Consider the following 14,824-nt stretch of genomic DNA (forward strand, 5'->3'; position numbering starts at 1 on the left):
ACATTTTATGTTATGTATATTTTACTGCAATAAACAAAATAGGAAACTCCAGCCTAGAAGGAGAGGTCTAGGCCATGCAACATTTCTTTAGCACCTAGCACCTGTGGGCATTGTGAACAAGGATGACAGGAAAGTGTTACACATCCTTCTTTAAGGGACGCTTTCTGAAGGTCTCAAAAAATGGAACAAATGTATCTGCTTCGAGATTGCTTGCTCTACCATCATGCACGACCACAAGACGGCCACAGAATTCTGCAAACAACCCACTCGGAGGCATCACACTCGGAGCTACCTTAGAGTGAGACCCAGAGACAAAGCAGCCATTTACCTTGCCTTCTTTTAGCTACTCACAATGAAACGTTTGCACAGAAAGACACCTAGAGGTGGAGGATTTGTCAATGGCACTTGAGATGAAGCAGGTAGCATGGCAAGGCCGGCCAAAGAGCAGACAGCCATGACTAAAGTCCCCAGGGTTCCAGTTGGTTCCCAGCCAGGATGACTCAGGATTTCCTCTCTCAGGAGTGTTGTGAAGTGCCCCAGGGAAGGCCCAGCTGGGGTCTGGCCTGTCTTTCTTTGATGTGGATGAATGGCTGGGTCCAGGAGAGACACAAGCTAAATGCAGTGACTCAGACACTGGTTCACTGGCTTCCTGAAGTCAGGGCACTGTGGAAGACAGTCCATTTCTAAGTCTCTGAAGTCAGGGCAAGCAGACGGGTGGAGTGCTGAGGCTCTGCATCCCTGAGCTCTAAGCTACTTTGTCCACCCCCATGCTGCTTAGCTGAGGCTCCTTGAGGAGGGTCAGACTCCCAGGTGGAGTCACAGCCCCTAGGTTGGTACTCTGAGCAATCTGGATGGTAGGATTCTATCTGATGAGCCTGATCAGCCTGTCTGAAAATGTCAATGGTATGACAGAACCTTTGAATGTTAAGGAATATAAGATCCTCTCAACTACCCACAAGTATTGGGAATTTGCTGTAAGAATACATATTGCTTTAAAAGGGACAGGATGCCGGGGAAAACAAGAGCCAGGTCTCCTAGAGATCCAAGCTGGATGGGCATTTGGGATCCACGGCAGCTCTAGGCCTGGGCCGTGCTCCTTCTCCCCAGCAGAGTGAGTTGGTAGATCTGACTCTAGCGGTCTTCAGTTCACGTCGCTCAGGGCCCTTCTCTGCTGATCGCATATTGATCCTCTCATCTCCCACCCCGTGCGGCTTCCTTCTGCCTTGGGCTTCTGCCTCCATATAGCTGCTAAGTCCTCCTAACATTGATTCTGGAAGCACCTTGTTCCCTCCAACCTGATGCCCTCTCTCCATACATCCTGCCCACTTCGCCTCCCATTACCAAACTCCTGATTTTGCATCTGTATTTCCCATTTCAGATTCTACATACACAGAAACAGAGGTAAGTAATCCAGATGGCATGGCTAAGGAGACACAGTTTTCATTTGGGGGACTTTACAGGATGCTAGCATCTCATGGATTAGCTGCTCGCAGGATAGGCAGGGCTGCCACCCTCCACAGCGATGTGGACATAGTACTTTCCAAAAAAGGGCACCAGGCACCACCCTCAGGAAGCAAGGCTATGTCTTCCCAGTGCCTTGCCCCTTGGTACAAATTAGCCAGCAGTCCCAAAGTAAAATCAGAGTGTATAAATATTCTTTCATAACATTATTCTACTTTACGTTGTCTCAAATTCCTCCCTGCCTTTTCTTCACCCTGCATTTTAAGCCATTTCTCAGCTTTTGGCACAACCCAAGCAGGGAACACATTTTCCCTTTCCTAGTTGTATTATTTACCTTTCTAAACCATTCATTCATTTACTCATCTATTTACTCAATATCTGTTGAATACCTGCTTTGTAACTGGTGAAATACTAGACAATGAAGACTTAAAATTCACCCATCTTCTCAATAAACATTAATTGACTACTTACAAAGTGCCAGGCATTGTGTTACTTGCTGGGAATAGAAAAATGAATAAGAGACAGTCACTGTGTGATACATAGCAAGAACTGAATAAATATTTGTTGAGGAAAGGCAAGTGTTTTGACAATTACAAGCAGAGCAAAAAGGGCTATCCTGAGGAATGTCCACAGGAAGAGAGGCCAAGAGAGACAAGAAAGTTTTTCCTGCAGACACTAATGTCTACACTGAGACCTGCCGGGCAAGCTGAATTAGCCAAGTGAGAGGCATGAGAGGGAGCCCAAGGCCTGCAGAAAGAACAAATGGTTTGTGGGCTCACAAGATAGGAAGGGTGTGCATTGGAGGGGCAGCCATGGGGGACAGAGAATAAATAAGTCAGTGTGATTATGATTCTAGGAACTGAGATGGAAGTCTTTATGCGGGATGGCACAACTCCATTTAAATACATGGTCAAATTATAGCTTTGGAGTTCTCCTAGGACGTTACTGCTGTCTGCATCCAATTGTCAGAGGGACATGAGGATGGTCTGGAAGGCGTACGTACCACTTCCACTCATATTCATATTCTGTTGGCAAGAGCTGGTCATTGGGATTTTCTTAGCTGCAGAAGAGGCCAGGAGAGGTAATCTGTGTTCCCAGGAAGGAGAGATTATTGGTGGCAGCTAAAACCATGGAGAGTTTCCAGGGAGTGGCATATCCGGAGCTGGGCAGCCACTCCTGATCCAGCCCTCTAGAGTGCCTGCAAGTGGCTGCCAGGGAAATCTGCGGGCAGACAGACAATTCAGGACCTGGGGAAACCTCTGGAGCCCAGGGCAGCACTTGTCAGTCCAAGGCAGTTTTGTGGGATGCAAGATCTTTTCTTTCAAAGTGAGGTTTGAAAGTTGAGTGTTCAATCTCCAGACAGAGGTGGATTTTGAATAGGAGATTGTCAAGAACTATGAAGGTCCTGAACTTTTACCTGACTGGCAAGCTGACAAGTTAGCTTGTCATGGATTAGTGGGTACTGATGGAAACATGAGATGCTGGGTCATAGAAAAAGAACTTTTTAATTCAGAGCAATCACAGTGGTCAGAGTGTCATCACATTTTGCTCACTAGTTCTCCAATACCATTTCCCACAGGATGACACAAAAGAAAACGGTGACACCTGCACATGTAGTAAGAGAAGAACTTTGAGTTTGGGGAACCTGAACCTTTCATAATGGGCAGTAAACAGGCCTGCTCTTTTTTTCTGGAGATTGACACTGTCTCTCTCTTCCAAAGCTTTAAGCAATTTTTTCTTTTCCCTAAAGAGGGACACTCTCTCTATTTTCAAAGGCTGGAAACAACAGTCTAGAAAAAAAGGCAGCCAGAGCCTCTGCCTATAAAATGCACAGAAATATGAGAGACACTTGAATTTGTCTTCCAACAAAGACAGGTTCCTCTTTAGCAAGGTGGAGTGTTCTTTAGATAGAAGCTTCCTTTACTCAATCCTCCTCTTGATCTCTAAATCTTTCCTATATACATTTACCTCCTGGGGGGATCTCATTGAGCCACATATCTCTGAACCCCATCAGCCTTATATCTTTAAATCTATGCTGATAATCCCCAGTTTACAATTTGTACTTTAACACTGCCCCCATTTCCTGACCTAGATGTCAAACTGCCTATGTGGTGCCTTCACTTGGTTATCTTCTCGCCATCTGATGAAACTTACCATGTTCTTGATCCTCATCCTCCACATGAAACTTGATCCTTCCTCAATGTAACCCCTCTCAATAAAAAGTATCACTCAATTGTGCCAGCCAGAAACCTCTTTCTTTCATATTCACATCCAATCTATAAGGACAGCCCAGTTTCAAAATAGACCTTGAATCTGATCACCTCTCTCCTCCTGTACCACCTTCACCCTAGTCCCAGCCACTATTGTCTCTGTTCTTAACAGCCATATATCCCTTCCTTGCCCCATTCACCTTCCAATTTTGCCCTATACATTCTACTTCTGCAGCAGCCAATGTGGTTCTTCTGAAATGTAAATTAAACAATATCATTTCTCTGCTTTCAACCTTCCAATGACACTCAAGGTATAGAATAAAATTCAAGGTCAAGACTACATATGATCTGACCTTTGCCCCAAAATCTGATCACCCTGTCTCTCTCCCTTCTTGTATTCCACTTGCCCTTGAAAACACCCTCCCTTGGGCTGTCTCAGGCCTTTGTACTTAGCTGTGTTGTCAAAGTCATCTAGGGCTCTCTCAGATGCCAGTTGGTCAGGGACACCCTCCCCGACTATTCTAAAGAAAGCAGCACACTCCCTCACCCCTCTTTCCTTTTACCCAGACTTATTATGATTCACAGCCCTGGCTACTCCCTGATATTAGGAGTCTATCTTCATTGACTGCCCTACAGCCTAGAATATATGCTGCATGGATGAAGAACTGGGTTGTGTTCACTGATGTAGCCTCTGCTTCAAAAATAATATTTGACAGAAAGTAAATGCTCAATAAGTACTTGTTGAATGAATGGATAAATTAATGAATAATAGTTAATACTGGATTTTTAAAATGACAGTAACAGAGACACAAATAATTGGTGCCTTGATCTTTCTTCTTCAAGTTAAATAAAATAACTTTATATAAATTGTCTCCCAAAATGCATATCTTCCAATTCTTTAATGATTCTGGATTGTTACTGCAGAACTCTTGCCATGTTTTTCCAGGTTCTTGGATATGATGGAGGTCAAAATTGAACATAATATAGGCGTCTGAGAAAAGCCTAAGTAGTCTATAATTAGTTTCTCTCTTTTTTTGGTGTATTTTATTTAAAAAATTATTTTATTTTCATTTTTATTTTTGTGGGTATATAGTAGGTGTATATATCGGTGGGGTACATGAGATGTTTTGGTACAGGCATTCAATGTGTAATAATCACATCATGGAAAGTAGGGTACCCATCCCCTTAAGCCCTTATCCTTTGTGTTACAAAAACCCATTTCTACTCTTTTAGTTATTTTTAAATGTACAGTTAAATTATGGTTGACCATAGTCAATTTCCCTCTGTTTACAGGTTTTGCATGCTTACCTAGGAATGCTCCTTGAAAAGATAATCTCCTCGGACATAAAAGCCCAGCCACAAAAAAGTCCCTCTAAGGTCAGCAGTTTCGAGAGTGACCAAGTGAGAATTTGATTCTTATCTGTTCACGGACTCTACAAATCCCAAAATGTCCTCCTGAAGAACCCATGGGGGAAAAATACAAACAACCTCATGAATTTAGCCAGTGATCCTATATATTTTGAATTGTCACTCTTTCACTCAACAAATAAATGTATCCCATGTGCCAAATCATGAGCTAAAAGTTGGAACAGCACATTGCAAACAGAACTGGTTCCCTAGCCTGAGGGTTTCAGAATCTTGGGCACCGTCGTTTCTGTTTTCATCGTTGTTGTCGTTGTTTTGAGACATTCTTATTTTTATTTTCTTTGATTTTTATTTGTTATGCTTATTTCCAATAACATTTTAAAGAATTTTTTAATTATAAAAATATATTTCATTTAATTTAAAAAATAAGGAAACAGCGCTTTGCTTTCCCTAGCCTGCTCTCTCATTTACTGTAAGACAATGATTTTTCTTTTTCAGGGTCTATTTCCATTCTTTGCAAAGGATTTAACAATGAAATACAAAAATCTCAGGTATTTTCATTTAGCTCATTTTTTACTTTTCTTACATATAGGTTATATATTTTATTTAATATCTTTACTATTTACATTAAATTAAAATTATTTTAGAAATGACTATATTTCAATTGCTGTTTTGATATTTCATTGATCAATATTTCCCTAATGATATTAACTTTCTCTAGGATGCAGAGAGACTAACAGAACTTACACAAAAATTTCTACTGAATGAATTTCCCCACCTTCTTGTGATTGTACACCTGCCTTCCTTATAAGGAGAACAAGGAAGTAAATCATGTTGAAGTTGCTTTTAAACACAGCTTTTCTGCTTTACCTGTCCAGGTAGCCTCTGTTTTCATTTCAGTCTTAATGAAAACTCTCTAACTCACATCTCAAGTTTCTTTTCAAAGCAGTGTAAGTGGTATTTAAAATGTACTTCAAGAAAGAAAGACTTTAACAATATTCAGCTTTGGTCTTGAAACGCTGAAGGTAATTCATTTTTTAATCGGTCTGCACAGCAAGAACTGAAACGAATGGGGATTGAACTGCTTTGCCTGTTCTTTCTATTTCTAGGAAGGAATGATCACGTACAAGGTAAGACCAGTGTTCTCCGATATACTGCTTTCATGGTATGCTTGACAAACCTGTCATTTGGTTCAGAAAGTAGATCTGAAGTCATTTTTTATTTGATCTGTTCCATTGCTCTTTTGTCACTGAGTGAACACTTTAACAATTACAGGCAAACACCACGCAGTTCCATAGCGAATGCTGTAGGCTTAAGGTAAATAAATACAAAGGTTGCACAGGCATTTTAAAGAGGATAATTAAATAGCATTACTGCCCTATAGAATTTCGTGCCATTGTAATAACCATTTTTGAAACTTTTCTATTTTATTCTACCACAAGATCTTCCACTTAAGAGTAATAATCTTGAAAGAGAAAAAGGAGGACTTATTTCAAAAACAGAAATGCCTAATTTAAGAGAGAAGCATTTTTTAATGGATGCAAGTAATTTTTAAAAATTAAAGTGGCAAATATTGGCTAATAATAAATAGGATAATCCTATATTTGTGAACTTCCACATTTTAAGAAAAAAGAGAATGGTAATTTTGGTTTGAAAGACATACATACTTTTTAATATATGTACACATATTTTACATGTGATAGATGTAAAATACAAAGTTTTATGTGACTTGCTAACGTTTCGAGGAATGATCTTGCATACTAAAATTACCTTTGATGTTGTTTTGTTCAAGTAATGTAAGAGCCATCAGTCTGACAAATGGAATGACTGAAAGTGTACTTAATTTCTGCATCTTGCTGGGTCTAAACCTAGGTGGCTGTGCCCTGGGAGGTGCAGAAACCTGTGAAGACTGCCTGCTCATTGGACCTCAGTGTGCCTGGTGTGCTCAGGAGGTAAAACGAATGACCTCAACGTGTTTTTAAAACTTGTCTGCAGTTACAGTCATGTTAATTTCTTCAGCAATAGTTCTGATTGTGTCTTGCTTTTTGTGGAATTGCATGAGTAAAACAAATCGGGAAAGGAGAAGGTGAGCAATGGTGGCTCAAAATGGCATTCATGTGATTACTTTCAAAAACAATTTATGGAAGGAGTGGATGTCAAATTATTCTGAGAAAATACTTAACTTGGTATTTTTAATTTTACCTGGTTCCTTCTTTTATTGTAAAGCCATTTCTAACCGGTTACATGTAAAATATGGAGGCTGTCTGGATAATCAGAGACCAAGGAGATATTTTCTAAAGTTAAACATACATTTGATGTTCATATTCTAGTTGTATTCCATCTGGTACCAGGATCCATTCTGAACTACTACTAGCTTCTAAGGCATGTGTTCTAGGTTTGAGGCAAATATTACTGGTCAGACATTATCCAGATCTTTTAAAAATTAAATTTTCATAAATTCAGTGACTCTGTACCACACCAGTGAAAAAGTCCCAAATAGGCACTCCTTATCTGGTCAAACAGAAAACTATGTGAAAGCAGTATGAAGATGATTGGGGACTATGTAGTAAGCCATCCTAAGACACTAGAGAGCGATGTCTAATTGATTCATGGTGAGAAAGGCATTAGCTCTCCGAATTTTAAAACAAGTCTCTACCCACTGGATCTCATAAAGATAATCTAAACATAAATTGTTTAGAATGCCAAGTTCAGCGAGAGCTTAGTAGCATGCTCAAAGAGAAACAAACCTCGACACCAAACTCAGAACTGGGCTCTACCTGTAGAAACCCAAATTCCGAGTTCAGTGTCTATCCATGAAGGGTGGCCTCACAGACAAGAGAGCACAAACGCAGCTCACTCCCCTAACACGGCCTTGACCGATGCAGCCACAAACAAAAGTCCAAGAGAATTATGCTTTTTTCGAGTTCCTGTATCAAAACAGGATTGAAAATATACAAGGAAAATCTACGAACCTCACTCTTTCAAGGAACTGGTCGTGGCCTGGGAAGAAGCTTTAAAGAAGTGAGCTTAAGCCACGCGTGCGCACGCACGCACACACGCGACTGTTACGTGAATTCTATTGAATATAATTAAAAGGAGATGCCAGTTTTACTCAGAATTTTACTGGCAGAATTCTCTGGTTATTCACCTATAACTTAACGTTAGACATATAATCAATGTTAGTCATGTAGGGATACAACATGGCAAGATGCTTAACTAGCAAAATATGCAGAAAAACTTTTTTTTTTTTGAAAGAAAGAAAAAAAAGGAGTGAAGGAGAGGAAGAAAGAGGAAGAAAAAGAGGGAGAGAGAACGGGAATGTAGGTTTATTCTAAAAATGGGTATTAATAATGACTGATGAATATTTTGTGTATTTAAGGTGAAGAATGTATATTTTGTGTATTTAAAATGGAGAGCTCTATAAATATTTATTGAGTTTACTTGTTCCAGATCTGAGTTCAAGTCCTGGATATCCTTATTAATTTTCTATCTCATTGAGTCTAAATCTCTTTATGAGTCTTATGTATCTGGGTGTTAGGATCGTTAGCTCTTATTGTTGCATTGATCCTTTTACCACTATATCTTTGTTGCTTTGAAATCTATTTTATCAGCTGCAAGAATTGCAACTCCTGCTTTTTATTTATTTATTTATTTTTGCTCTCCGTTTGGTTAGTAGATCTTTCTCCAACCCTTTGTTTTAGGTCTTTGTGTATCTTTGGATGTGAAATGGGTCTGGATGTAGCATACCGTTAGGTTTTGGCTGTATCTTTTGATTGGGGGATTTAGTCGACTTAAATTTAGGGTTACTGCCATTTGATGTTAACTGGCTATTTTATCCATTCGTTGATGTAAATTCTTCTTTATGTTGATGCTGTTTACTTTTTGGTATATTTTTAGAAAGGTTAATACTGGTTGTTCCTTTCTATGTATAATAAAAAACTTTCAATTGCTGGTATCTTATAAGAAATTCAGATTTGTTTTCTTTTTCTAGTTATTGATTTTCTTTTTTCTTTTTTAGAATTTTACCCACTCATCTGGAGTTGGCGAAAGGTGTGATACCCCAGCAAACCTATTAGCTAAAGGATGTCAATTAAACTTCATCGAAAACCCTGTCTCACAAGTAGAAATACTTAAAAATAAGCCTCTCAGTGTAGGCACACAGAAAAATAGTTCTGACATTGTTCAGATTGCACCTCAAAGCTTGATCCTGAAGTTGAGACCAGGTATGTTAGGATTTGGCTCATGTAAATAGATCTGATGTCATATATGGCAATTCTTCTACTCCACTAATGTGTCTTGTATTGTATTACATTGATTATTATGCCTCGAATTTCCCATTCTTAAGGAAATAGAAAATTGCTAGGCTCACACTTTTCTTTATTCACATTGGTCCCTGGCACTCCAAATGTGTTACTAAAGAAGCCTTCTCTAATAGTAACCATTTAAATTACTCAAATGTTGTTAAGGCTTACCTCACATCTCTTCAAGGGTTGTAATGTAGATTTAAACTCTCTTTTATTAGATGCCTCTTTTCTAAAACGAAGCACAAAAAATTCAGCTTATCTTCTATCTAAATGGATGCTAGTTCTCCCAAGGAGATATAAAATATCCTAACTTATCCTCCAGTAGTTCTAAACTCCCTGCTGAAAAATTTTTATGGGTTGGTTCATTTAGGACCTTGACTTTCAGTAAGTTCTTACTGAGGTGTAATAGCCAGCTGACCCAGCAACTGGCCAGTTGCAAATGAATCTCAGTGTGTTTTTCTGGGTTTGCTTTTCCCATTGGTCTTTGCAGGTGGTGCACAGACTCTGCAAGTGCATGTCCGCCAGACCGAGGACTATCCGGTGGATTTGTATTACCTCATGGACCTCTCCGCCTCCATGGATGATGACCTCCACACAATCAAGGAGCTGGGATCCCGGCTTTCCAAGGAGATGTCTAAATTAACCAGCAACTTTAGACTGGGCTTCGGATCATTTGTTGAAAAACCTGTATCCCCTTTTGTGAAAACAACACCAGAAGAAATTGCCAACCCTTGCAGGTAAGCAAATGATTCCCTTGGCATCTTCGTGCACTGATTTTTTGTGGAGATACCCCGGCTCTGAGCTGCACTTGCCAGGAGCTTGCTAACTCCCTGGCATTTCTGCTTCATCTGGTTGGATCTCAGCAGTTCTCTCCAGTGCCTAGGTTGCTTGGAGTGGAGGTGAGGTCATCTGAACTACATGGTTCTAGCCATGGCTTCTTGCAGCCTCTGCATCTGCCTTCCAGTGTAGGGCAGGTTGTAGCAAACCAGAATGTGTGTTATGCAGACAAGGGGACCAAGGCTTTCACCATAGGCTCCGCTGGATGGCACCTCGCCCAGTCTTTCACACACTTTCTAGTCTCAGTGGCCACCACTTTCTGAGGTTATTGGAGAATAACTTCACTTTCCCAGAATGTTTCTCCACAACAATGACTTCTGGCAAAATAATAATTTTTGCAACTTTCTCTGATGTACTTTGGGAAATATTTGTTTCTCCTATTGCTTGGAGAAGGCCTGGGCAGCCTTCATAGCTATTAAATTCAGTAGTAAATGATTTCATAGGCAATGACTCCATTCTAATATGTTATAATAAGCTATTAAAACCACATATTATTCAGGTGATGGTGGAGGACAAATTGCTTTGTGATGGCTTACCTGTTAAGTGAATGACATGTTCAGAAACAAACTATTTAATATTCTCCTATTGAAAAAGAGCTACTATATGCTCTGTGCCAGACCTTGTGCTGAAGGTTTTACACACATGACCTCATTCAGTCTTCATAACAGCAGGTTAAAGCTTAATAACACCAGCTCTATACTCAGAAGAAATAAGAGGCTCTGAGAGGTTAGCTATTTGCCCAAGGCCACATGACAAACCCATGATCTGTACCCATATTCGATTTGTCCCAAAAGCAAGCCCATTACTACTATACATCTAATATATATGAAATAATTTTCCAAATGTTTATTGACATAATACTTTTATACACCAAAAGCATCAATCTCTATAAAAGATAAATAGCTTTTATTATACCATTTAAAAAAATCTCAATGTAGCCCCCAACTACAATCTAACATAATCAAAAATAATTTAACCATAAAAGGAACTTTTCAATGATTGTAACACTTAAAAATTGTGTTTGGTTTTAAATATCTGTGATGGTGGCTTAAAAAGGGAGGTTTTTTGTTTGTTTGTTTGTTTGTTTGTTTGTTTGTTTGTTTTTGAGATGGAGTTTTACTCTGTCACCCAGGCTGGAGTGCAGTGGCATGATCTCAGCTCACTGCAATTTCTGCCTCCTGGGTTCAAGCAATTTTTCTGCATCAGCCTCCTGAGTAACTGAGATTACAGGCGCCTGCCACCACACCCGGCTAATTTTTTGTAGTCTTAGTAGTGACTGGGTTTCACTATGTTGGCCAGGCTGTTCTCAAACTCCTGACCTCAAGTGATCCACCTGCCTCAGCTTCCCAAAGTGCTGGGATTACAGGCATGAGCCACTATGCCCAGCCAATATTTTCTTCTGTTTTTTTATATAAGGACCAGAGGAAGGCCATTCAGGGATGTATGGCAGATTCAAAAACATGAGGAATCCAGGCCTTTTTCTGCTCTCTGTTTCACCATTATTGACACTTGGATTTTATCTTCATGGTCCAAGAATGGTGCTGGGGTACTAATCATCACTTCTTCATTTCAGTCAGGAGGAAAGGAGGAAAATAGGGGCAATAAGTACACTGTCTGCCTACTCCTCACAATTCCTTGTGACGTATAGTTGACATGCCTAAAATGCACAGATGGAAAATGTTTAGTTTGATGTGTTTTGATGGTTAAATATACCATTGCAATCAGTATCCAAAACATGATGCAGAATATTTTCATCACCTCAGAAATTTCCCATTACAGTCAGTTCTACCACTTCAAAGGCAACCGCTTTCCGAAGTCGATAATTTATATTGGTTTTACCTATTCCTGAATTTTATATAAATATGTAATGTAGTATATGCCCTCTGTGTTTGGCTTCTTTGGTTCAACATAATGTTTTCAAGATTTACCTATGACTTTGTATGTATCAGGAGTTTGCTTCTTTTCGTTTCAGTTAACAATCCATTGTATTTATTTACTATATTTTGTTTACTCATTCTTTCATTGGAGAACATTTGAGTTGTTTCTATTTTAGGGGGCTATTATGAAAAGGCTGCTGTGAGCACTTGCACTGAAGTCTTTGAATGGATGTATGCTTTTACTTCTCTTCACAATAGACACCTAAACTGGAATTGCTGAACTGTATAATTTTTAAAGAAACTACCAAATTGTTTTCCAAAGCGAATGTACATTTTGCATTTCCATCAGCAGTATGACAAGGTTCCAGATATTCTTCATCCTTACTGACACTTGATGTTGTCAGTTTTTTTAATTTTAGACGTTCTAATAGGTGTGCAGTAGTATCTCATTGTAGCTTTAATTTGCATCTCCTTAATGATGAATGATGTCGAGCACCTTTTCCTGTGTTTATTTGCCATTCCTATTTAGTTTGTGAAGCTTCGTTTGAAATCTAAGATTAGACTATCTTTCCAACATTGTGCATTAAGAGTACTTTATATATGCTGGATACAAGTTTTTTGTCAAATACATTTTGCCAAAAATATACATATATGTATTTGTCAAAAATATTATCTCCCACTTTACGGCTTGTATTTTAATTTTTCTATAATGCCTTTGGTCAAGCAAAAGTTTTTAATTTTGATGAAGTCCAACTTATTAATTTTTAATTTTATAGTGTTTTTTTATGTTCTATTAAATTTTTGCTTACTGTAAAGGTCACAAAGACTCCACCTATATTTTCTTCTAGAAGCTTTGTGGTTAATGTGATTACATTTAGGCTTCTGATCTCAAATTAGTTTTTGTATTTGGAATGAGAAAAAAATGTCTAGGTTGATTTTTTTGTTTCCATAGAGATATCTAGTTGTTCAAGCACTATTTGTTAGACAAGATTTTCCTTTCCACATTGAGTTATCTTAATGTCTTTGTTGACAAGCAATTGACCATATGTGTGAGTCTAATTCTGGACACTATTCTGTTTCATTGATCCATTGAATATAACCATGTGACCACTAATGCCCCACTACCTCCCTTACTGTAGCTTTATAGACAGTCTTGAAATCAGGAGCATAAGTCCTCCAACTTTGTCCTTTCATTTTGTTTATCCTAGATCCTTGACATTTCCATATAAATTTTAGAATCAACTTGTCAATTTCTTCAAAAAAATATGCCGAGATTTTTATTGAGACAACATTGAAACCATTGATCAATTTGTGGGGATATTAAACATCTGACACGTATTGAATTTTCCAGTCATTTTACATGACATATATCTTCGTTCATTCAGATCTTGTTTAATGTCTCAGCACAAAGTTCTATCATTTTCAGGGTAGATATCTTGCATATGTTTTGTTTTACTTATTTCTAGGGACATTTAAAATTTTTTATTTTCAAATTCCTTTTGGATAACATGTAGAAATACAATTGATTTTACATACTCACTTTGTATCCTTCAAACTTTATATTAATTTTCTCTTTAGTTCTAGTGTGATTTTTATAGATTCCTTAGAATTTTCTGTGTATATGATCATGTCATCTGTGAATAACAACTTCTTTTTCTCCAACGTCTATGCTTCCTCTTTATTATTTCTGACCTTATTGCACTGGCTTGGGTGTCTAGTACTCTTTTAAATAAATGTAGTAGGAGAGGACAACCTAGTCATCTTCATGATGTTAGGGAGAAAGGATCAGTGTTTCACCATATGTTGTTAGCTAGTGGTTTTTTATTTCCTTTCATCAGATCAAAAAAATTATCTTCTATTCCTTGCTTGGTAGGTTTTTTTAAAAATTATAAACGGTTGTTAAATTTTATTTCCCAACTTAAGGGGTTTTGCCACAAATTTTACTCAATACCTTAGACTTGCATCCAATTGGCTGGCACTTAGTTACATGACCAGTTAACTACAAAGGAAGCACCTGCCCCTCCAAAATCAGCATTTTGTCATGAGGGAAGACAGAATAAGGTGGCATCTAAGATCAGTTCCTGCAATGCTGAATACATAGATTTCTATTCAGAGTTATAAAGACCTGTGCCCTCAAAAATGCTATAGAATAAAAAGTAAGGTATTATTATTGTTATTATTGTTATTGGTGCTAACAACCTCTTAAATACCTATCATAAAAGCATTGCTAATGCTTTTGGTCCCCTTTATAAAATCAGAGAATATTCTACCTAAATACACTTTGTATTTAGTTCTTTGGTATACTGTGTGTCTTTCCCCTACAATAAGCTTCCATAGAGAGTTTAGTAGGGTAATTTCATCTAGAATTACAAAGTGCCACCTCTGCCCCAGGGGGTATACTTAAAATCATTCTTCATGTCACAGATCAGCAAAGAAGTAGCAGCATGTTGTACAATAATAACCATGAGAACCAATGAGTGTGGAGTGTTACCAGAGAATATAACTAAAATTAAGACTGTTGAATGGCTCAACTAAACTGGCAGCCCAGCATCTTAAACTAACAATGAGACTCTGTCCTTAATCAGGCTTCCAGTAAATGAAAGCAGCTTGGCTCATTTATTTAGCTCTGACTGTATCTTATTCATGCATTCATTTATTCATTCATTTGTTCAACAAAACGTTACTGAGTTCCAGTTATGTACCAAGCAATGTGCTAGGCAGGGGGATATTTGGAAGAACAGACCTGGTCCCAGTTCTCAAGTAGCTGAAA

At 38.4% G+C, this 14,824-nt stretch overlaps 1 protein-coding gene across 5 annotated transcripts in view; it reads left to right on the top strand.

The window, feature by feature from the left end:
• Positions 1–5,872: 5,872 nt before the first annotated feature.
• The window catches only part of ITGB6 (integrin subunit beta 6), a 78,712-nt gene continuing 69,760 nt past the window's right edge, over positions 5,873–14,824 (top strand). For 2 of the 5 annotated variants that reach the window (XR_013518907.1, XM_035304709.3), the window contains exons 1-4: positions 5,900–6,166; positions 6,909–6,988; positions 9,055–9,259; positions 9,831–10,077. Coding sequence is in view for 4 of the 5 variants with exons in the window: in XM_035304709.3 (XP_035160600.1) it covers positions 6,106–6,166; positions 6,909–6,988; positions 9,055–9,259; positions 9,831–10,077 (593 nt within the window). In the remaining variant the exon portion in view is untranslated. Of the gene's footprint in view, positions 6,167–6,908; positions 6,989–9,054; positions 9,260–9,830; positions 10,078–14,824 lie in introns of all 5 variants that reach the window. The other 3 variants (XM_035304710.3, XM_054257591.2, XM_008998819.4) reach the window with 3 other exon arrangements.

The sequence above is a fragment of the Callithrix jacchus genome, chromosome 6 (genome assembly GCF_049354715.1).
Source record: "Callithrix jacchus isolate 240 chromosome 6, calJac240_pri, whole genome shotgun sequence".
NCBI classification, from domain to species: Eukaryota; Metazoa; Chordata; class Mammalia; order Primates; family Cebidae; genus Callithrix; species Callithrix jacchus.